This window comes from Geotrypetes seraphini, chromosome 2 (genome assembly GCF_902459505.1).
Source record: "Geotrypetes seraphini chromosome 2, aGeoSer1.1, whole genome shotgun sequence".
Lineage (NCBI taxonomy): Eukaryota > Metazoa > Chordata > Amphibia > Gymnophiona > Dermophiidae > Geotrypetes > Geotrypetes seraphini.
In genome coordinates, this window is record NC_047085.1 from 271,261,367 (window position 1) to 271,285,844 (window position 24,478).

Here is a 24,478-nt window from a genome sequence, read left to right on the forward strand (position 1 = left end):
ATACATAAATCAATTTTTCTAAATCTTCTCTTCTTTCTTTTATACTGTCACCGCCCCCTTACAGTTATTCATCGCCCCCCAAATGCACCTGTGACCATCACTGCCCCCCTGAATCGCTGCAGCGTCCACCAGGGGGTGGTGGCGCCCACTTTGGGAATCACTGGTTTAAATCATATAGTTTATGGAATTTTATTTGGTGTGTGCTCTGTGGCAGTGGCGTACCTAGAGGGGGCGGGGGGGGGGCGGGCCGCCCCGCCCCGCCCCGGGTACCAGCCCTGAGGGGGTGTTCCCGGCCTTGCCGCTCAGTCCCCCCCACGCCCGAAGGACCGCTCGCCCCACTGACCTTCCAGCACACCTATGAAGCAGCCCGCAGCAGGATCGCGACGTCAGCAATCCCTCAGCTGCTTGGGCGCTGCTTCCTGCGCCGCGGTCCCGTCCCTCCTCTGACGTCAGAGGAGGGGGCGGGACCGCGGTGCAGGAAGCAGCGCCCAAGCAGCTGAGGGATTGCTGACGTCGCGATCCTGCTGCGGGCTGCTTCATAGGTGTGCTGGAAGGTCAGTGGGGCGAGCGGTCCTTCGGGCGTGGGGGGGGCAGTAGCTTAAGGTAGCCCGGCGCAGGAAGCAGCTCCTAAGCAGCGCAAAGATAGCTGACGTCGCGATCCTGCTGCGGCTGCTTCATAGGTAGTGCGGGGAGGCCAGGGGGGCGAATGGTCCTTCGGGGTGGGTCGGGGCATCAGGCCTTCAGGGTGGGGCGGGCGGGCGGGCAGGCAGGCAGACTTTCAAGGGGGAGGGGGGTGACAGGCAGGCAGGCCTTCAAGGGGGGGTGCAGGTCTTCGGGGGGGTGCAGACCTTCAAGGGGGGGACAGGCAGGCAGGCCTTCAAGGGGGGGACAGGCCTACAAGGGGGGGGGGACAGGCCTACAAGGGGGTGCAGGCCTACAAGGGGGGGGGACAGGCCTTCAAGGGGGGACAGGCCTTCAGGGGGGGTGCATGCCTTCAGGGGGGGTGCCGACCTTCAAGGGGGTGCAGGCCTTCAAGGGGGGGACAGGCAGGCAGGCCTTCAAGTGGGGGGACAGGCCTTGGGGGGGTGCAGGCCTTCGGGGGGGGTGCAGACCTTCAAGGGGGTGCAGGCCTTCAAGGGGGGGACAGGCCTACAAGGGGGTGGGACAGGCCTTCAAGGGGGTGCAGGCCTTTGGGGGGGTGCCAACCTTCAAGGGGGGGTGCAGGCCTTCAAGGGGGGGGACAGGCCTTCAAGGGGGGACAAGCAGGCAGGCCTTCAAGGGGGGGACAGGCCTACAAGGGGGTGGGACAGGCCTTCAAGGGGGTGCAGGCCTTTGGGGGGGTGCCAACCTTCAAGGGGGGGGACAGGCCTTCAAGGGGGGACAAGCAGGCAGGCCTTCAAGGGGGGGTCAGGCCTTCAAGGGGGGGACAGGCCTACAAGGGGGTGGGACAGGCAGACCTTTAAGGGGGGACAGGCCTACAAGGGGGTGGGACAGGCAGACCTTTAAGGGGGGATAGGCCTTCAAGGGGGGACAAGCAGGCAGGCCTTCAAGGGGGGGTCAGGCCTTCAAGGGGGGGGGGACAGGCCTTCGGGGTGGGTGCAGGCCTTCGGGGTGGGTGCAGGCCTTCGGGGTGGGTGCAGGCCTTCGGGGTGGGTGCAGGCCTTCGGGATGGGTGCAGGCCTTCAGGGGGGGGACAGACCTTCGGGTGGGGGGTACAATCCTTCGGGGAGGGTGCAGGCCTTCAGGGGTGGGGTTTAGGCGTTCAGAGGGGGACAGACCTTCGGGTGGGAGGTAAAGTCCTTCGGGGGGTGCAGGTCTTCAGGGGTGGGGTGTAGCCCTTCTGAGGGGGGACAGACCTTCGGGGGAGGGGGGTCCTGGTGTAAAAGTACACAGAGGGAGAGAGGGAAGGGGGGGTTCAAAGATACGTGCATATGCCAGACTTTGGGGGTTAGAAATAATGGGTCTAAAAACAGAGGAGTGGGAGAGAGATGGTGCATAATGGGATTTAGGGAGGGAAGGAACAGAAAGGGAGAGAACTTGGAAACAGGGGATGGTGTGGAGGGGGGATAGAGATACTGGATAGGAGGATAGTTGGGAACAGAAAGGGAGAGATGGTGGATCCTGGGGTGGTGGGGAGTTGAGAAAAGGTGAATCTGTGGATGGAGACAAAAAAAAGGAAAGATGCCAGATCTCCGGGAGAGGGAAAGGAAACGGAAGGGGAGAACAGAGATGGCAGACGGATGGTTAGCACGGAGAAAGGAGACCCTGGCAAGCAAGACAACAAGAGCCTGGGACCAACAAGATTTGAATATTGATCAGAGAACAAAAGGTAGAAAAAATAATTTTATTTTCTGTTTTGCGATTACAATATGTTAGATTTGAAAAGTGTACATGAGACAGCTTGAAATGGGAACTTTTCTATTTTTGTGAATGGCAAGGCTGAGTTCAGTTAAAATATATGCTTTATAAGAAAATATAATAATGTGTTTTATAAAGTTTATAAGCATTGCTGGCATACTCGGTGAGGTGTTCCTAGTGTTGGTGGTGGTGGTAGCATGTCAGTGTGTTGAGAGGAAGAGGTAGTCTGGGAAATTCTGCTGAGCAAACTCTGGGCCCATTTCCACCCCCAGTTAGTCCACTCCACTCAACTGGTTCACACACTGAGTGGGTCTTTGGGTGTTATTTCTGGGTAGTTGTTTTAGAATCTCTTCCAGTGGTTTGTCAGTATCTCCTTCTGGTCCAAGGAAGGAAACTTTGTCAACCTTAGCATTGACCTTCAGAATATGTTTGTAACAGCGCTGCTTGTGTGGCATTAGGCTATGTAGTGATCGAAAGAAAAAAACAGACCTTTGCACATTTTTGCACTATATGGTGGGTGTATGAGGAGATTCATTTCCTGCACAGTTAAGTCCATGTGAAGTTACCTTGTGCTGTATTTGACATCTAGCAAGGTCTCTGTTTGGAAGGAAAGATCTAAGCTTAAAAATGAAGTGGCCAGAAGTTATGTTAAAAGTAGATAGCGTAGCTGGTTTTAAGAAAGGTTTGGACAAATTCCTGGAGGAAAAGTCCATTGTCTATTATTAAGACATGGGGGAAGCGTCTGCTTGCCCTGGATTGGTGCACTCAGCAGCAACAAATACTAGTTTTGGCTGGCTCTTTCCCCGCATTTCTCCTCTCTTCCCCACGATTTAATATCCAGTTCAGGCAGTAAGTAAATGCATCGGCAGGGGGGGTCTGGTAAGTCTTGGGGGCTGGGGATGGAAGGTGAGAATCAGTTCTGTAGGCTATCAGAAATTTGCTTAATTATCTACTCACACAGAAAAGCAGTAAAGTCAATAGGTTCTCTGAGTGGGAACAACCTGTTTGATCTTGCACTCTTGTGATTGACCAATTGTTTATCACTGTTTAATTTATCACATTGATTAATTTGAGCACACCTGAGGTGTCCTATGATGGTGTGCACTGCAGGCAGAGGAGCCTTATTGTGTAAAGCACTGGAGAATTCTCTCCTCTCGCTTACCTCTCACGCTGAGGACACCCTGCTTCGGTATAATCATTTATATGATTTATCTTATAAACATTATTACGTGGTCTTTTCCTCAAGTGCTGAGACATCAGGTTGTTCCCACTTGGAGAACCTATTGACTTTTACTGCTTTTCTGTGTGGCTTTAACATTTTTGCTATTCAGTATACCTAAACTATTATTCAGTAGAAAAAATATGGTTTGTTCAATCAAATCCTGTGTGGACATTGGACTTCTATGAGTGAATGTTCTGCTTGATTGAACAAACTAAATTTTTTCTACTGAATAATAGTCTAGGTACAATGAAAGTAAATAGCAAAAATGTTTGAGTAGATAATTAAGGAAATCTTTTTCATATTGCTTGCTTATGGACTGGGAAAAAAGACTGTTCAAGCAAATGTCTCCAGAACTGCTTTAATGGAAAAATGTGATTTTTTTTTTTTTAAGTACTTTGTGAAATTTATTGTTGTTGTGAAATTTATTGTTATACTTTGTTTAAACTTAAAATGCGGTGTCATTAACAGTGAATCTAATCGAAAAATCGATTCAACAGGGTGAATCGAATCGAATGAAATATTTTTCTCTGAATCGGGCAGCACTATTGGCTACCATGAGAATGGGCTACTGGGCATGATGGACCATTGGTGTGACCCAGTTAGGCTATTCTTATGTTATGTTCTCATCTGTAGGGGCCTTTGTTTTCACTTCTTATTTTAATGTATTTTTTTCCTGGGAACTTATCAGTGTTTTTTTATAATGGGAACAAAAATGGAAGAGAATTAATGTGTGTGGAATGGGGGGGTAACTAATTTCTTCAGCTAAATAATTCAATCCACTTCAAACAGACATAGGAGAACTCACGCACCATTCACACACCCTCCAACCAAAAACGTCAAAAGAAAAAAACTGTTCGACAACCTCCTAGCCATTCGAGCTGCAACACTTGACCCCCAACTCTACAACCTATTGACCTCGACCACAAACTACAAAACCTTAAAAAAAGAAATAAAAACCCTTCTATTCAAAAAACACATAAAACCAAACTAACATAATCAGAACTGTCCCAAGCATCACCTGCAACTACTCCATATGTACTTCTGATGTCATGACAATTCCGACATAATTTATGTTATGTTATGTTTGGAATAATGGTTACATAAATGAGGTTCAATAAAAGAAAATTTTCACTGCCTGTTTCTATTCTGACCATTTATTCCATTTCATGGTTATTGCAAAAAAAAAAAAAAAAAAAAATTTTTCCATGAGGGGGGGGGGGGTGTCAAAAAATGATGGGCCCCGGGTGCCACATACCCTAGGTACGCCACTGCTCTGTGGTTTGTGGAATTTATTTGGTGTGTGCTCTAATTAAAACAAAAATGAAACTCAGTAGGAGTGGTGGTCTGAGTAACAAAATTTGTTTAATATCCATGCAATGTGAAAAGAGTGCAAGAAATGCCAAAGATTTGAGCAGGAGAGACATAAAGAATGTTTGATTTAAAGCAGAAAACTAAATTGCATTCAAGCGATAGAAATATAAGATTTAAAAGCAAAAATGTTGCATTCATATTTGATTGTACTGTCTGTAATGACCATTAGTTATAAATCTCTCCTAAGTCATTTGGTTGCAGGTTTTAACGTTTATCTTAAATATTCTGTACTCTATAATGATTTAATGGAGAGTTTTAATAAATATCTTCCTGTATTTTTTTTTTCAGGAAGTGGCAGTGGAGATCAGAATCCCATGGTCCAGAGCCAACAGAATGAAAGCTTGAATCAGAAATTCATGATGCAAAATCGTGGTCGTACTGGCGATAGAAACTGGAATCATAAACTCATGATGCAAAATCAACAGAATCGTAAACTCATGATGCAAAATCAACAGGGCCATAGTGGTTTTGGAATTCAGAATCCCATGGTGATGCAAAATCAAGGGAGAGGTTATGGTTTTGAAGATGGAAATCTGAATCGAGCTGCTCTGATGCAAACTCAGCGGGAGGGTTATAACTCTGGAGTTAGAAATTGGAATAAGATTCAGTATACAGAGGGCAGTATAAGTCAGCAATCCATGATGCATAATCAACAAGTTCAGCCAGTTCAATGTATTTCAGAAAACATTTTGAATCCAAGCATTTCAGAAATTAATCTCAGTCAGGAGGCTATCATACTGAATAGACAACTGCAGCAGATAAAAAACCAAAGAGCTCTGAGGGCTCCAAATACTTTGCCTTATCCCATGCCATCTATTGGATCTTCCACAGGTTTGTCCAGTTGGGATAACTTATGTAACCAGCTAAATTTTCCATCAACCAGTGGCATGTCTTCATACTCCCCTGGTGAATATTTTGAGGATTCTGATCTTAGACGTGCAGCCAAAATCCAAGAAAACTGGAGACAAACACCAATATTTTCAGAAAGAAGAGATTTACCAGGTCCAAGAATCTATCAAACTTCAGCAGCATCTAACTATGTGTCTGAGAAGGATATTCTTTCCCATTTCAGCACTAGACCTAAGAAAAATGATATGATGCTTGTAAGAAATGCTTCTGGTAGGCCCCAACACATTCATTTGGAATCCCATATGATTGCTGATCCTCTGATTGATTTTCCTCATGATTCATTCAAAAAGTTACCACAAGATCCTAGATTCAGTAAAATAACAGAAAAGCATTCCATGAATCTTCCTCCTGAAATTGTGAATAGAGTACGAGGAAAAGATATATTTACAGCAACAGCAATTCTCAACCACCTTGCAGTTCATCACCCAGACCTGCAGAGTAAGTAAGATTTTAGTTAGTGTGAAATAAATTAGAAATCTGAAATGATATTGGCATATCAGAATTCTTTAGGGGACTATTAAAATGTGCTAGGTATTTAATGCAGGATTTATAATGTTTTATACACCATGAGCCCGATTCTATACAGTCATGTGAAAAAATTAGGACACCCCATGAAAAATTCAGTTCTTCCTTAAGAAATGTTCACATATCGATGCTAAGTCTTTTTTTTATCTATCTCTGGAAAAGAAAGTGATGTAATTGCAGGTAAACATCAAAAATTTTCCTTGATTTACTCATGAAACAAAAGATATCCACTTTTGCACTTCTTCTATCACTAATAAATCTAAAAAATGTCTTGTCTCCCCGTTTTACCATGTCAGCTATTTTTTCTTCTATTTGCATCTTTGCTTTCCTGACTACACGACTAGCCTCTCTTAACTTTTCCAGATATTTTTGTCTGTCTTCCTCTTTCTGTGATCTTTTGTAGTTTATGAAAGCTAACCTTTTATTCTGTACCTTCTCAACTACTACTTTTGAGAATCTAAGCGATCTTCTATTCCTCTTATTTTTATTTACTTGCCTCACAAAAAGGTTTGTCACCCTTACAATTGCTCCTTTCAGTTTTGCTCACCGCATTTCCACTCCTTCCAGACGTGTTCCCTTCCAAACAATAATTCCTTGACGTAAACCCCCATTCGAACAAAGTTAGTTTTTTGTTTTTTTTAAGTCTAGAACTTTTGCTTTTGAATGAGCCCTCTCTATACCCATCTTAATATTAAACTGTACCATGCAGTGATCAATAGATGCCAGTTGATCACCCACTGTAACATCCAAAACACTTCCTTGTGCCTGCTTAGTTATTGTGTGACGCAGCAATAGAAGATTAGATTTCCCCGTATGTAAGCACTAAGTCCAGAATGACCCCCATCCCGTGTGGGTTCCATTATCAACTGCTGGAACAGTTCTCCTTGTAGAGAATCCAGGATCTCCCTACTTGTAGATGACCCCTCAATAGGGATACCCTAATCAACATCTGACATGCTAAAATCACCTATTAGCAAGACTTCCCCTTTTTAGATATATTCTGAATGTCTACTATAAAATCTCTATCTACTTCGTCCGTCTGTGAAGGAGGCCTGTATATCACACCAATGTAAATATATTCAACATTCCCTCTTTCCAAATTGATCCACAGTGCCTCTTCCTTGCCCTGCAGATCCTGCAATTGTGTGGCTTTAATATGATTTTTAACATATAATGCTAATCCTCCTCCTCTTCTTTCTACCCAGTCTTTCCTGAACAGATTATAGCCCGGTATAGCTACATTCCAGTCATGGTTCTCTGTGAACCATGTCTCTGTGATCGCCACTATATCCAACTCCTCTTCTTCCATCACAGCTTCTAGATCCAGAGCCTTGTTTCCTATACTTTGAGCATTAGTATACTGCTTTCTAGACATTGCCCCTTTTCCCATCCTTGTAGAGGTATTCAGTGATTTACATACCCAGGAGCTTTGATCACCCTTCCGCATCACTAGTTTAAAGCCCTCTCTTCAGTAGAAACTGTCTTCTTGAGAGTCTGCTCTTTCAGTAGCTATGAGATGCCTGGTTTGGCTCAGGCCTTCTGATATGGATATCAATGTCCAGAATAGAATTCCATGCATTGTGAAAGAGCTTTTTGGCGAGCACATTGAGGTTGCTGCACAAAAGTTAGCTCAACATAAGCAAACTTAGAATACTTTAAATCAAGCAAGGTCTAAGTCCTTTTCTTCAAAATTTCGGGAACAAATGGCCTGGAAACAAAGATCAGCATCTACTACCGACCCCCAGGGCAGTCCAAAGAAATTTATGGAGAAATGATGGACGAGATTAAACGCAACTGCAAGGGAGGCAACGCAGTTATCATGGGTGACTTCAACTATCCGGGAATAGACTGGAACCTAGGCACCTCCAGTTGCATTAGAGCGACCAAGTTCTTGGATGTTGTAGGCGATTACTTCCTGGAACAACTTGTCAAGGAAAATACTAGAGGAAATGCAATTCTGGACTTAATTCTAAATGGCTTGAGAGGACCGGCACAAGATGTAGAAGTAGAAGGGACGCTGGGAAACAGCGATCACAATATGATACACTTCAATCTGGATGCAGGGGAGAAACATCGGTCCAAAACAATAGCCATGGCACTGAACTTCCGAAAAGGGAATTACGAAGGGATGAGACTCATGGTAGGGAAGAAGATTAAGAAGAGGATAAGCAGTGTAAAAATGCTAGAGCAAGTTTGGTCCCTTTTTAAGGACACAGTCACCGTGGCACAAAATCTATTTATACCGCGTATCAACAAGGGATCAAAGAGGAAAAAGAACAAAGAACCGGCATGGCTCACTGTAGAGGTGAAGGAAGCGATCAGAGACAAGAAAACTTGAAGATGGCGTTAAGTACCTTTTGACTGGAAGGACACCGTGAGAGTTGCCAATTGCTGGAGCCGATTTTTCTGCTAGGGTCTTTTCCGCTATGCCGAAGAGAAGGGGCAGGAGTGCCGCTGCAGCCTCGTGGTGCTCCGGAGTTCCCCCTCGCTACTATCGAGCAGTTCCTGCAGCGTCTTCAGAGTGAGCCAGTAGCGTCGGGGAGTCGGCCGCTGGACCATCAGCGTGGAGTGAAGCTGTCCCGGAAGTCCCTGGGCTGGAAACAACTTTGAGCCCCAACCAAAGGAATCCTCCCTCCCCCCCTGCTGAGTGCTAGTTCACCACGCGAAGGGAGTAAGCCCAGAGTGGTAGCACTTCCTGAGCGGGAGGCTGAATAATCTGGAAGCCAGCTAATAGAAGTCTCAAGCCCTGAGACTATACCAGTGGCCAGATTACCATCGGGAGGAGATGACCAGGTTTGGCAGACAGAAGGTGGACAAGGTGAGCCGGAACAAACATTACAGGGAATTTCCTTTCATTTAGAGAAGCCAGCAGAAGTTATCTTGGATTCAATATGGGACTTGGTTTCCAAACTAGGAGACTCTTTGACTAAACAGATTAAAGAAGGTGAAAAGAACTTAAAAACTCAGAAATAAGAAATAGAATAAAATAGACAAGAAATTTCCAATGTTAAAAGTTAATGTAGGAGATCTTGATAAAGAAGTGACTGCGATTAAACAAGTTCAATTAACAATAATAAAAGATAATCAGTTTATTAGAAGGAAATTAGAGACAATGGAAAATAGTTATCGAGCTAATAATCTACACTTGCTAAACTTTCCAAAAGTTCCCTCTATAAGTCCAAGGGAAATGATAAAAAGGTACTTCATGGAGATTTTGAAAATTCCTGAGGACTCAGTACCTCCCTTTACTCGGGTGTATTATCTCCCCGGTAAAGCATTACAACAGCAAGCAGAAGATCAGGAGCAGGACCTTCAATTAGATTTGACAGCAATTTTGGAAGTATCTGATAAGGATTTGGCTAAACCAGCTACTCTTCTATTATCTGTGGCATTATTGCCAGATAAAGAATGGATATTAAAAATGTTCTTTAAAAATAAAGATAAGAAGTTTCTAGGTTTGAAAATTCAAGTTTTCCCAGATGTTAGTAAAGAAACTCAAAACCGCAGATGATAATTTCTTTTATTGAAACCAGATGTCACTTAGTTGGGTGGTATTTTTTTCTTACGTTTCCCATGTAAATGTATTGTTAGGTATCGAGATAATAAATATGTCTTTTTTGAACCGGCCCAACTTACAGCCTTCCTGACGCTGAAACGTCTGGAAAAGGAAGGAACATCGGATTAGTTAATTAGAGTTAAGCTCCTCGAACCAGTCATAGATACCTTGTTTTTGCTTATATATCTATTGAATTTCATTAATGTTCACTCATAAAATTAATGGATCGAAATGTGGACTTGAGATTGTTTTAAGTAAAATTATTCTTGTATTTTCCTCTCCTTTTAATGTTATGTTAACGAACAATCTTTCTGTACAAAATGTTTAATTTTGATAAATATATATATATAAAAAAAAAGAAAACGTAGTTTAAGGAATAGAAAAGGTTAAAAAACGGACGAAAATTGGAACAAGCACAAAAAACATCAACGCAGGTGCCATTAGGTGGTAAAAGGGGCCAAAAGGGACCACGAGGAAAAAATAGCCAAGGAGGTGAAGAACTTCAAGCTGCTGTTTCGATATATTAAGGGGAAATGACCCGCGAAGGAAGCGGTGGGACCGTTGGATGACCATAGAATAAAGGGTTAGTCCAAATACCAGTATATATCAAAAGCGTATTATCAACCCTCTCAAAATAGAGTACGTGAAACAAAAATAGCAGGGTTGATATAATTAGAATACAAAGATCTTAACCGTAATACCTCAGCCCCACCACTCCACCGCTATGTAAAATTTCTAAAGCAGGAAGTTATTGTGGTGCTTCATCATTGGTAATTTGGTATAAATCGCCGTAAGTGTATTCATATAGAAATATTTTTATGTTTTTATTGTGTTTTTTTCAATAAATAAACCATATAAAAGTGTATAGGTGTATATACTTAACTTCTACACACAGCCGAACCTGGGAGCCTGACCTGACATGTTTCGCACAATTCGTGCTGTTTCAAGGGTCTCCCGAGGTCGCCGCAGTCATCCGACTCACAAGTGTCAAGTCTGTGAATATTTCTATATGAATACACTTACGGCGATTTATACCGAATTACCAATGATGAAGCACCACAATAACTTCCTGCTTTAGAAATTTTACATAGCGGTGGAGTGGTGGGGCTGAGGTATTACGGTTAAGATCTTTGTATTCTAATTATATCAACCCTGCTATTTTTGTTTCACGTACATAGAATAAAGGGAGCACTAAAGGAGGACAAAGCAATCGCTGACAAACTGAACACATTTTTTGCGTCTGTATTTACCGAAAAAGATGTACAAAGCATACCGGAACCCATCAGGCTATATGCTGGAAACGAAGACGGAAAGCTGACAGGATTGACGGTCAGTCCAGAGGAGGTGTGTAGGCTGGTTGATAGGCTTAAGAACGATAAATCCCTGGGACCGGATGGCATCCATTTGAGGATAATCAAGGAACTGAAACAGACCATAGCTGAACTGCTTCAACTAATAGCCAATCTGTCGATCAAATCATGAAGGATTCCTGAAGACTGGAAGGTGGCGAATGTTACACCGATCTTCAAGAAAGGTTCGAGGGGAGATCCGAGAAACTACAGACCGGTGAGTCTAAATTCGGTACCGGGAAACATGGTAGAGTCGCTGATAAAGGACCGCATCATTGATCACCTTGATGGACACGGGCTGATGAGGACCAGTCAGCACAGTTTTAGCAAAGGTAGATCGTGTTTGACGAACTTGCTATACTTCTTTGAGAGAGTAAACAGACAGATAGACAAGGGCGACCTGGTCGACATTGTATATCTGGATTTTCAGAAGGCATTTGACAAGGTTCTGCATGAATGACTACTTTGGAAAATTGTGAGCCATGGAATCGAGGGTGTAGATTAAAAACTGGCTGGAGCATAGGAAACAGAGAGTGGGGGTAAATGGACAATACTCGGATTGGAAGAACGTCACCAGTGTGGTGCTTCAGGGCTCTGTGCTTGGACCCATGCTCTTCAACATCTTTATAAATGATCTGGACATTGGTACGACGAGTGAGGTGATTAAATTTGCGGACAATACAAAGTTATTCAGAGTAGTGAAGACACGGGGGGATTGCAAAGATCTGCAATGTCACAATCATGCTCGAGGAATGGGCATCAACATGGGAGATGAGGTTCAACGTGGATAAGTGTAACATGATGGCTGAGTGCTGGTTCCTCTTTCTCTCCTTGGCCTGTCGCCTCTGCATTCTTCTATTATCAGGATCTAATGTCTGACTGGAATTTTATTTTATTTTATTTTTTAATTTAATTAATTAATGTTTAATCTTTTAATTTATAATTTAATTATTTTATTTTTGTTTTTAAGGTAATCTTTGTTTCTTTTATCCTCACTGAATACTTGTTGGGATGTATATATCTTGTCTATCTCTATCTTTCCTAACTTCAATGGAGTTCCTTTCATTATTCAATTGCTACATTGTAAACCACGTAGGTCAGTAAAATGCGGGAGTGGTATATCAAATTCTTAATAAACATAAACATACTCTTGAAACTTCCTCGTGTCAGGAAGGCTCGGAGGATTGGAGACATAATCTGGATCTACAATTGGTCACCCATTTCTTGCGAATTCCATTTTCCAAATGGACAATGGAGTACACGGTGCTAGCTGTCTCTAGGGGATTTTCTAGTTTCCTTGGATCTCACAGAGGTTTTCCTCCATATTTCCATCTGCCCAAAGCATTGCAGGTTTCTGCGTTTCCGTGTTCTGCAACTACATTTCCAGCTCTGCCTTTGGGCCTCCTAACGGCTCCTGCACTTTTATCAAAGTGCTTGTAGTTGAGGCAGCTTTATGCCTGCAGGAGGTCCAAGTCCACCCTTCCTGGGACAGCTGGTGATCTGGGTTCCGTGTCATTGGGTATGAAGGTGCAGTGGGGACAGTAGTCTCTCTACTACAGGCTTTGGCGAGTTCAGGGAGAGGCGATTAGCGTCATCCTAGTCCTTAGAATTTCTGGGGCTTCTCTTCGTTTCCAGACAGGGTCGTGTTTTTTTCTCAGGGAAAGTGGACAGAACCTTTGTCAACAAATTGGAATTTTCTTTGCCAGCTCTCTCAGCCTGATTTTTGTCTGCAGGTTCTGGGGTCTCGGGCAGCCTCCTTGGAGGCAATCCCCTGGGCTGGCGCGCCCATGCGTCCTTGATGAGTCTCTCCTGTCCAGTGGAGTTATCTCCACTGAGTTTCTCCCTTCAGATGCCGCTCCCTTGGTCGGAGCCAGCTAGCAGCAATTTGAGCTGGTGGCTTCAGAGGGTGGCCTTGGCTGGCTGGCTTTGGTTTTCCAAGTGGATGATTCTTGTGATGGAGGCCAGCCTGGTTTGCAACGTTGGTTGATCAATTGTCTGGAGCATCAGCAGAAATACCAGTGGTGCAAGTTTTTTGATGCCGTGGCGTCGTATGTATATCACGAGGAAGCTCTAATGTTCTCTCTCTTGGGCCAGAAAGATAGTGGCGTTCCACTGGGCGGAAGTGCATCTTCTGTCTTTCTCGACGGCGCATTGGGCCAGAGTCAGCAATATTCCAGCAGTCTTCTTTGGCCGACAGTTCCTGGTCTCAGGAGAAAGATCCCTCTCGCAGGATGCATTCCGTCTGATCTTACAAGAGCTGGGGTTTGCCCCAGAGGGTCTTGTTGGCTTCAGCAGAGATCTCGAAGGCTGGGCATCTTTTCGGTTGATGGCCAACGAGGAAGCTGGGGCTGGATACCTTGGTTTGGCCCTGGCTGGCTCACGAGTGCCTGTATAATAGCCCTCCGTGGCCTCTGGTTGGTCGGGTCATCCGCCAGACAGCAATGCTTCCTGACCTGGTGTGTCTAGTGGTTCCGGATTGACCTCACCACCCATGGTATGCAGTTCTCGTATGTCTTCAGTGGGACAAGAAGCTCCAGCTCCCTGGGAGTAATGGTGGACACAACACCGAAGGCATCGGCACAGTGCGCCACAGCCTCAAGGAAAGCAAACAAAATGCTTGGCATCATTAAGAAGGGCATCACGGCCAGGACAAAGAAAGTCATCCTGCCACTTTATCGCGCAATGGTGCGCCCGCATCTGGAGTATTGGTCGCCGTACCTCAAGAAAGACATGGCAGTACTCGAGGGAGTCCAGAGAAGAGCAACTAAACATAAAGGGTATGGAAAACCTCTCATATGCTGACAGGCTAAAAAAGCTGGGGCTGTTCTCCCTAGAGAAGTGGAGACTTAGAGGAGACATGATAGAAACCTTCAAGATTCTGAAGGGCATAGAAAAAGTGGACAGAGACAGATTTTTCAGATTATGGGGAACCACAAGTACAAGGGGGCACTCGGAGAAATTGAAAGGGGACAGGTTTAAAACAAACACTAGGAAGTACTTTTTCACCTAGCGGGTGGTGGATACATGGAACGCGCTTCCAGAGGCTGTGATAGGCCGGAACAAGTTACAGGGCTTCAAAGAAGGCTTGGATAGGTTCCTAGAGGACAAAGGAATTGAGGGGTACAGATAAGGGTTGAGGTTAGGTTATAAGGATAGGAGTAGAGATAGGTTATAGAAATAGTCAAGGACCACTGCTTAGGCAATGGGCCTGATGGGCTGCTGCGGGAGCGGACCGCTGGGCGCGATGGACCTCTGGTCTGACTCAGCGGAGGCAACTTCTTATGTTCTTATCTTATCAGTCAAGGACCTTGATGATGCACGGTTATTCAGAGGTAGTTATCCCAACTCCTTTCCACTCAAAGAAGGAGGTCAGCAGGAATTGGAAATGTATGAAGTCAGCAAGAGTACAGAATTTGTTCCAGATGTTCAGCAGATTGGGCACCGGAACATAAGTAGCAGATTTTCAAAGTTGGCCAGGGCTGGGGTTTAGGTTGTCTTACAGAATGTAGAATGAGAGGAGCGAGGGTATCTAGAGCAGAGGATATAACAGATGGTGTTATAGGAAGAGAAAGTCTCATTGACAGACTTGTATAATATAGTGGTTGAGAGGAGGGATGAAACAATGGTGGAGATAGTGCAATGATCAATAGCCTGAAGATTTCTAAATGTATTGGGGGGGGGGTATGAATTGTGAGAGTTATGAAATGATAGTCAGAGAGGAGAAGAACTGAGGTGTAGAAATTGGCTCTAGAGCAGTTGAAGAAGACAAGATCAAGGCAGTGGCCATTCTGGGGCTTTAGGGATAGTAGAGAACAGATTGAATAAGAATATTAAAGCAAGAAACCTAGAAGCATTGTGGTCATTAGCATGAAAGTTAAAATCTGAGGGAAGGAGATGAAGGTTCGAGAAAGAAGGAAATCCAGGAGTTTGTGAAAAAGGAAGAAAGGGACTCAGAGGGTTGATAAATGACTGCTACTCGGAGAGCTAGAAGAGCAAATGGATGGAGTAGACTTCAAAGGAAGAAAAGCAGTGAGACTGAGGTGGAAGAAGAGATTGAAGTCTACAAGAAAGTGATCAACTGGGTAAAGTGTATGGGAGAAAAGTTAACCTCCATGACACAAGGCAAGTTAACTGAAACAGAATATATAACTAAAGCAGGTCATGGATGTAAGCAAGCTTGTTGGAGACTGAGCAGACTTTCCACAGGGCACATGAGAAAGGCAGAGAAGAAGAGGGAAGGAGAGGAACAGAAATAAGTCTGGAGACTTTGCAGTGTGACCTGCATGAGTAGAGTGAGAATTGATTAAGAGGACCAGGATTGGGATTGATAACCCCAGAAGAGAGCAAAAGGAGCAGGAGAATATAGACAGGAGTTGGAGAAAGATGGCAGCGCCATAGATGGGATGCACTTGGACAGAATGGGAATAGTTAAATGAGAGGAAGAAAATGTTGAAGCTTCAGAGCTGATTTGAAAGTAGAAAACAAAGGCGAGGTGATGAATTCAGAAGGTAGGTAAAGTAGTCTTGAGGAATGTAGCAGTTTGAAATGGAGAAAGTTTAGGAAAAGTCAGCATTAGGAGGAGAAAGGGTACTGGAGCCATGGAAATAGAGGAAAGGGAAAAGCAGTAGAAATAGAATGTTTTGCACACCATTAATGCGTGGCATCTGGCATGGAGACCCTGAGTGGATGACCCCAGAGTCACTCCAGAGAATGCTAGGCGGAATATACGGATGGGCTACAAGACATCCTCTGCACCTGCAAAGTGGCTATGGGAACACTGAGCATTTGGAGCAGAGGCCCTGAGTGAATTGGGGTTGACCTGGGAGTCACCCTGCAGAATGCTGGGAAGAATATGCAGATGGACTACAAGCAGGTGGTTATTAACTCTGACTATCCATACCAAGTTCAATAACGTCTTTATATTATCTCTCTACCTGGTACAAACCCATTATGGTCTGCTTGAACAATATAAGGTAATATTGGGCCTAAGCAATTTGCTAAAATCTTAGGATCTTCAGATCTACATCAATGAAATGTTGTGGCAGAACCCACAGCTAGTGGGGGTCACAACTAGGCTTGCATAATATTGTGATGCCTGCTGTATTCATTGAGTTGGGAAGTTTGTCAATATATCTACATCTATTAAGCTAATGAGGAGGCTAAGGAAGTTGAAATGTTTTATTAAAAGCATTAGAGTATCCATACTAGCCCAGGTGTTTTTTCTGGTCTCCAGTATTTGTCATCATTATATCTTAATCTAATTTCTTACTTCAGTAAACTGTAATCTCTGATAGCCAGCGCCTGATAAAAATTAGGAAATTGTCTCTGTTGCTATCATGCATTCCTTGGCATATAGTTGCTGATAGAACTCCAAAAAAAATGTGTTTGAAATAACTACTCTTCATAAAGCAATTCTGCATTGTTTCCTTTAATTTTAGTAATATTATTTTTAAAAATTTCAATTGAGAAGTATTACTAAAATTAGAGGACACATTCTTTGATGTTTCTCCATTCATTGTGGGGTGGTGTATTATTCACAATTGATGTGCAAGATTATTTAATCTCAATATTCTTATAGTGAGTTTCGGATTGTATCTGCCTCCTGCCTGATTTATTTCTGACCTGTTTTTTGGAATTGTAATTCAGAGACTAAGTTGGGTCAGCATCTTATTTTCCTTGGCCTGTTTCTCTTATTTAATCCCAACTCCCATTTAATAAATATTCTTTTTAATATTGATTGAAGGTCCACTCACAGTATAATATCATTAACTTCTCTAGTAGCATGAAGTTACTGCTTTGTCATTCAAAATACTGAACATCTGATGCTGCATAATGCCCTTAAAGGGTAAAGCCCAGAATTCCAGATTGTCTCCACATCAGGCTGATAGGCACAACCCATATGTACTGGACTCACTGGTAGGGACTAAAGGAAATAAAATTAAGAGGTAAGAACATTTTTTCCATATGTGAGTTGGATTACATTTGGTGTGTCAGTATCCAGAAGTTTCCAGAGAAATAGGCACATTAGTTCTGTGTTGCAAGCTTAGTTATTCATAATCAGCTCTTCAAGGAAAGCTATATTAATGGATGTGACTGAATAAATTACCTATTCTAATAACATTCTGTAATTAACTATTTCTAAGAAAATGTGCCTAAATGGTATTTATAAAGTATTATTTCTATTGTTCTGTAAAAGAAATTACATGCTTATGACATTGTTACTCTTAAGGAACAGGTTCATTTCAATTCTATCATAATTAACATTCTTAATTTTTTGTTTTCTTTTTCCCCCAGAATTGAACATTCCCAATTTGGTGAAAGTGCTTGTTGACAATGGAGTAATAGTCTAAGAGACAACTGACCAAACTAGAAGTGGTTGAAACTGAAAATTCAAGAATATTTGTTTGTTTTTAATGGAAATGAGTAGAATGTATTTTTAAATATTTGCATAGGACATATTCATTTCATGTGATAAAACAAACATTAACCAGTGTTTTAAGATGACTGCTAAGTTGATACAGGTTCTGGATCTGGAATTAAAGTAAAACTTTTTTTCATTATATTACTTTAGTAGAAACAAATGTCTTAAGCCCCTTCCTAAAATAAAGTGTAAAACTAGTTTACTTTCCTACTATGGTCCTTGTTTTATTGTTTTAATGTTAGCATTAACATAAGAATAGCCATACTGGGTCAGATCAAAGGTCCATCTAACCCAGGGGTGTCAAAGTCCCTCCTCGAGGGCCGCAATCCAGTCGGATTTTCAGGATTTCCCCAATGAATATGCATGAGATCTATTTGCATGCAGTGCTTTCATTGTATGCTAATAGATCTCACGCATATTCATTGGGGAAATCCTGAAACCCGACTGGATTTCGGCCCTTGAGGAGGGATTGTGACATCCCTGATCTAACCCAATATCCTGCTTCCAACAGTGGTCAAGCCAAGTCACAGGTACCTGACAAAAACCCAAATAGCTCTAGATTTGAATTCATTAATTTTTCATTTTACATCTGACAAACTGGAATACATGTTGTTGTAGTTCAGCAAATAAGAATGAAGCTAGAAGTCACAACTTATATTCCAGTGCAACAGGTTTGTCATTCTAGTCATGCAGGTTTTTTTCCCCCCAGGGCTGTGACGTATATGCAGAAGGAATCCACTCCAAATTTTTTCACTGATCCTGCTACTTCATTGGGAGCTCTACTGCCACTTGCATTTTTTTCCTTTTTGCATGCGAGCCAGATGAAGTGTTCCTGTTCTGCTTTCCCCTATTTCTTATTTTATTCGGTGTTTGGTGTATTTTGTGCTTGGAGAATTCTGCCTTGGTCCAGTTCTGCCTGCATAGAGAAGAAGCTGATTCTTGGTGATACCTGTTAGCTAGCCTTCACAAGTGTTTTTGGAGCCAGGGGCCATCCCTGCTTACCATCTCCACTACTTCTTTGTAAAGGTTTGAGTGCAGACTGTTAGGCATCTGTAGGCTTGCAGGGTTCCAGCTGTGTTTTTTTGTTTCCGCCCCCCCCCCCCTTACTGGTAGTGTATCCGTCAGTCTGCGTGGGTAGGGGAGTGGTCAGATGTCACATCTGACTGACAGCCCTAAAATCAGTGTTGAAGAGGCATTTCCAGTTTGAATCAGTGATTCTTATTTCCAGCTACTGTAAGAGAGCTGAAGCAGGCTGCAGCACAAGTTACAGCCTATGAGTTGAATTGGGTGTTGTCTGAAAATCAGGTTTTCAGGGGTTTTTGCAGGTTTTCCCGTTTCTCCACCTGGAAAATCCTAATTTTGCCATTTTCTGACTTCAAGTGTATTTTTTTTGGGCAATTAGGTACCAAAATCTTGTGAGTGGCCATCTTGGATTTTTAGCAATCTTTTTTTCAAAAGTTCCTTGCACTTCCAAAATTGCAGTTTTTGCCTCAAAACGCATTGGGATGGACTCCTTGGGCTCTGCTACCCTAAATTCGTGCCAGGATTGCACAATGTTTGCACCACAGGAGCATTCTTGTACCACACAGCACGCACTGGAGAGGCGGGAGCAGTAAGCTTATCTTCTTAGCATACTAAGCTCCTAAAAAGGGCAGCTGGCCAGGTGAGGCAGCCATCTTTAATTTCAGGGCCTAGAAATATAATGGTCTGCGACTAAGGAAACAGACGCCCCGCAGCCCAAGAAACGCAAAGTAGAGTCATCACAGGGTGACTCCTTATTCCAGATGCATTCTCAGAGTTTTTTTTTAATTTTTGTGGAAAGTCTTTGCTTTTCCTGCTCAGTCCCACTCTGATGGACTTGCTTTCATCCGGGATAGCCTCACATGACTCTTCCCAATTTGCTGCTTTCAGGATGTGGGAGACCTCTCTCCAGTGGATACAGAGATGATGATGAATTTGCTGATCCCTTATTTTTTGTGGATGCTCCTCTCATGACAGAGAACCTGGAAATGTGCACTGACTCTTTAGTTCCTAATTTATTTAAATCTGCCTTACTGGAGCTGATTTCTGAGTCAATTTAGATAGCCAGCTGCTGCTTCTTGAGCCACATCCTTTATCATATATAAAGTGAGAGCTCATTTCTCAGTGTTTCCCTGGCATCCAGATATTAACATCTTGATTTCAGAGCAATGCGATTCTCCGGAGGGAACTCTCAAAGTTGCAAGATCCAAGTCCAGGCTGTATCCTATAGCACAAGAGTGTTGGTAGCTTTTTAGTCGGCCTAAAATGGATATCTTACTAAGTGCCACCCCCCTGGTGGAATGGTGCTCAAAGACAAATCTCATAATTTTTTTTGACTGGATGACCAGAGAACTGGGTAGATGGAGTGCGCTAGATGTGGTGTATTCGGAACTTCCTCTCCGATGTCAGAATTGACGCCAGGGGCAAGGTTTGTGGGTCTGTCGCTTGTACAGTGGCTGCACGTGCCTGGCTTGTTGCGTCGGGGAAGCAGGGAGAACATAGGGGCAATGTGAGTATCACAGAGCCCAGGACTCCGCGATCAACTCGCATTGTCTTTGCGATCTACTGGTAGATCGTGACTGATCTTTTGGGCACCCCTGTTCTACAGTATCTAACGTTACAATACTAAGATTACCTGAGAAGAGATTATAAAGCAACAACTATACAGTAGATATAGTCCCAAAAATAACCCCTTCTTTGCAAGCCAATGATAATTCTGTGAAACCCCTTGCAATCAAAGAGAATCACTTCTCACACTTTTCCGCTGAGGTTAGCAATGGATGTAGTAGAAATGATTTCTCTTCATGCTACAAGCTTCCCAGCCTGTGGCATAGTGAGGGAGGTTGGTGTCTGGGGTGTTGGTGCATCCCTTCCCTGCTTGAGTACCCCCTGCCCCTCTTGAAATGTTCACGTGCAAGCAGCATCGTCCACCTGCTGCTCATGTCACCCTTGGATCCCTTCTGATGTCATGTCCTGGTTTGGCCACTGGGAAGTGATGTCAGAAGGGATCCAAGGTCAGCGCAAGCAGTAGGTGGAAGATGCTGCTTGCACCGGTGAACATGTGGGAGGGGAGGGGGTGAGGTGCTAGTACCCCCAAGAAAACAGTACCTGGGGTGGTCTTCATTCCTCCTTTTCCTAAGGCACTGTTCCCAGCAAGCAAGATCCAAAATTCAAGCACTGCTACAGCAGAAGGTATTTCAGTGTATTAATAGGCACAAAGCACTCATTTGCCAATTCTTTGTGGAAAGGTTATTGCCCAGAGACAAAATTAATTACTGTCCAGATATAGAACAGTTTCTCCCCATCAGCTGATAGGATGCACAACAAGGAAGGGTTTTTTCTCTTATTTTTCTCCTCCAAATGCACAGCTGAACTTCCCAAGTTCAAACTCGAATAAATCCCCAGTTTCTTTGTCTTTTGGTGTGCACTGGTGCCACACATGGGCCAATCAGGACCTGTCCAAAATGGTATTGTCAACCACACAGAAGAATAATGAATTGACTTTTTGTAGATGAATCCTCTGCTCAGACAGCATGTCTCGCCAAGATGCAAACAGAAGAAGGCACAGTTCATGGTGTGGACCCCTTGTTGGTGGAGTGGTATAACTACCTATAGATTTAAGTTGGTGCAAGTGTCGACGAACCTAGCAGCATTCCCACATAACTCCACACAACCAAGGTATTGACAAGAAAAGGAATTGTAAGATTAGATAACAATTGGAGAAGAACTGGTAAGTTCTTCAAATATGTACCAATTGGTACAATTACCGTATTTTCACGTAGATAACGCGCACCGGGTATAGCGCGCAAAAAACACAAAATTATGTACAGAAATTTTTATATACCGCGCACACCCGTATACCGCGCATGCTGCCCGACTCTCCTTTCGCCCGCCTCGACTCTCCTCTGGCCACCCCGACTCTCCTCTCCCCCTTGAAGTCCTGTCCCCACCCTGAAAGCCTGATGCCCCCCCTGACGTCTGATTCACCCCCCCCTGCAGGACCGCTCGCACGCACTCCCACCCCCACCCTGAAGGACCGCTCGCACCCCCACAGCCTCCCGACCCCCCCCATCATGTACAAGCTCCTACCGGTGTCCTGCTGCTTCCTCTTGGCGGTCCCGACTCCCCGACACGAGACACGATCGGGGCAAGAGGGAGCTCAAGCCCTCTTGCCCCAGCCAACCGCGGCACCCCCGACACGATCGGGGCAAGAGGGAGCTCAAGCCCTCTTGCCCCCCCGACTCCCCAACACGATCGGGGCAAAAGGGAGCCCAAGCCCTCTTGCCCCGCCGACTCCCCGACAATATCGGGCCAGGAGGGAGCCCAAGTCCTCCCGGCCCTGGCGACCCCCCCCCCCCCCCCGCTAGTTGTTCGGGCCAGGAGGGAGCCCAAACCCTCCTGGCCATGGCGACCCCCACCCCGCACTACATTACGGGCAGGAGGGATCCCAGGCCCTCCTGCCCTCGACGCAAACCCCCCTCCCCCCAACGACCGCTCCCCCAAGAACCTCCGACCGCCCCCCCAGCCGACCCGCGACCCCCCTGGCCGACCCCCACAACACCCCCACCCCCCTTCCCCGTACCTTTCTGTAGTTGGCCGGACAGACGGGAGCCAAACCCGCCTGTCCGGCAGGCAGCCAAGACGGAATGAGGCCGGATTGGCCCATCCGTCCCAAAGCTCCGCCTACTGGTGGGGCCTAAGGCGCCTGGGCCAATCAGAATAGGCCCGGGAGCCTTAGGTCCCTCCTGGGGGCGGGGCCTTGGCACATGGTCGGGTTGGGCCCATGTGCCTCAGGCCCCGCCCCCAGGTGGAACCTAAGGCTCCCGAGCCTATTCTGATTGGCCCAGGCGCCTTAGGTTTTCAGGATTTCCCCAATGAATATGCATGGAAGTGAAAGGTCACTTGGACACACAAAGTCAGAGGCGTGAAGAAAGTACAAGAAATTTATTACGGTATACCGGACTCTAGTGCAATTAATAGCCTGCCTACTAGAGTGTCAGAAACAGGAAATACACGGACTTTTATGCCCTTTCGCAAACTAATATATGCAAAAACTACAATTTTCATTTGTTACTTCTATAACTTTCTACAATTATTATTGGTCCTAAGCCAGCACTTATGATAGGTTCAGGGGTACAACTTATAGTTCTATAGGAAACTAGCTCATTTCTCTGCTTATCTAAATCTTACAGGTCTAAATGCTACATGTACAGAAGGGCAGGGTACATCATGGCTCAAACTCTTATCTATTCAGCTTACAATGTGGTAAGGTAGGAACATACATTTTAGGCAGATGAAGTCAATAGATTGTACACTTTCTTCAGCTATGTACACCAGAGCAATATTTTAAACAACAGTTAACCATTTCATGACCCTACATTCCCCCTTTCAGGCTGGCGTACCTAAGGAGCCAAGCCTGACAAAATAAAGTTAGGGGTCAGGAAAGTCAGGGTTCCCAGTGGGTAAGGGATGATACTGGGAGAGGGCAAGGGCCAATGCAGCAGTGGAACAGTTGACAACAGAGTCCATAGTTTAGTGGAGCAGCTTTATGGCTGGGGACTACACAGGGCAGGCAGCAAAGGAGCAGAGAAGACAGGGCGGCAACCAGCAAGATGATCTTCAGTGCTGAACCAGAGGGCAACCAGGAGCCGAAGGTACCAGAGATCCAGTCTGCAGTAAGGTCACGCCAGGTCTGGTCAGGAACATGAGCCAGTTTGGTGATATGATCCACATCGTCCTCAATCATTTTACTCAAGTTCAAGGCAGCCGTTGGAGAGGTTGAATTTACCACAGACACAGCAGCTAGTAAATAGTCCAAAGCTAGACGATTCTGATAAATAGCAGTGCACATTTTAGCATTTGCTCTGCCAATAGTACTCATAGCTTGGGTGGTCTCATTAGTTATCAGTTCAAGTACAGCTTGTAGACGAATAATGCAGTTCAGCATGTAGATTGGGGTCCGATAGCCCCAGGTGTCATCCTCGGTCCATGTGGCAGGTCCATAAGCAGCAATGATCCATTTTGCAGGACAGTCATTACCCCATTCACCTATTTTAAGGGAATTGGTGGAAGTAGACCGCTTTTGGTGACCCCTGGTGTTGAATACAGGGCCTCCCAGGTGTTCACCATCGGCCAGCGGTAACAGGAAGAAGCTGGAGCGGATCATGCAAAGCACACATGTACCAGTCTAGTTAGCAGGCAACCAAGAGTAGGCAAACAGATCACAGAGCCAATATCAACTATCAGGAGCTGACCATCATTCATAGGAAGTTTCATTAAGCAGAGTCTGAAGGGCGCTGAAGACAGTGGGAAGCAACAATGGAGGTTTGCAAGGCCCATCGTGAAGGTCATGGACCTGACGTAAAAGTGAGGGTCTGTGAAGTCAGGTTTAACATGTCCAGCTGCATTGCCTCCCATAGCCACTGTTCTCCCATACCAGTCCCTCCTCATACAAAAAAATTGCTAACATTAAGAGTCTGACCTATAGTTTCAGCAAACTGTATAAACAGATTTCTAGTGATTACAGGATATCAGTATCTACTTTCATAAAACTGGGGAAACACCAAAGAGTGATGGACAGGAGCACATGAGCGGAATACAATTCGGACATATACATCAGTACCTGGGTCTCACCTTTTACCATCAATATACAATGCCATGCGGTCTCTGGCCTTCTGGACTTGGACATTGGCATTCCAGTTATATGGGTCAGTGATAGTGAAAACCATGGGATTACAGTAGCCTGT

At 44.6% G+C, this 24,478-nt stretch overlaps 1 protein-coding gene across 2 annotated transcripts in view; it reads left to right on the forward strand.

The window, feature by feature from the left end:
* The window catches only part of LOC117353568, a 312,994-nt gene extending 295,076 nt beyond the window's left edge, over window positions 1–17,918 (forward strand). For both annotated transcript variants that reach the window (XM_033929657.1, XM_033929658.1), the window contains 2 exons: window positions 5,240–6,298; window positions 17,585–17,918. In XM_033929657.1, the coding sequence (XP_033785548.1) occupies window positions 5,240–6,298; window positions 17,585–17,640 (1,115 nt within the window). In that variant the 3' untranslated portion in view covers window positions 17,641–17,918. The remainder of the gene's footprint in view (window positions 1–5,239; window positions 6,299–17,584) is intronic.
* Window positions 17,919–24,478: the final 6,560 nt, after the last annotated feature.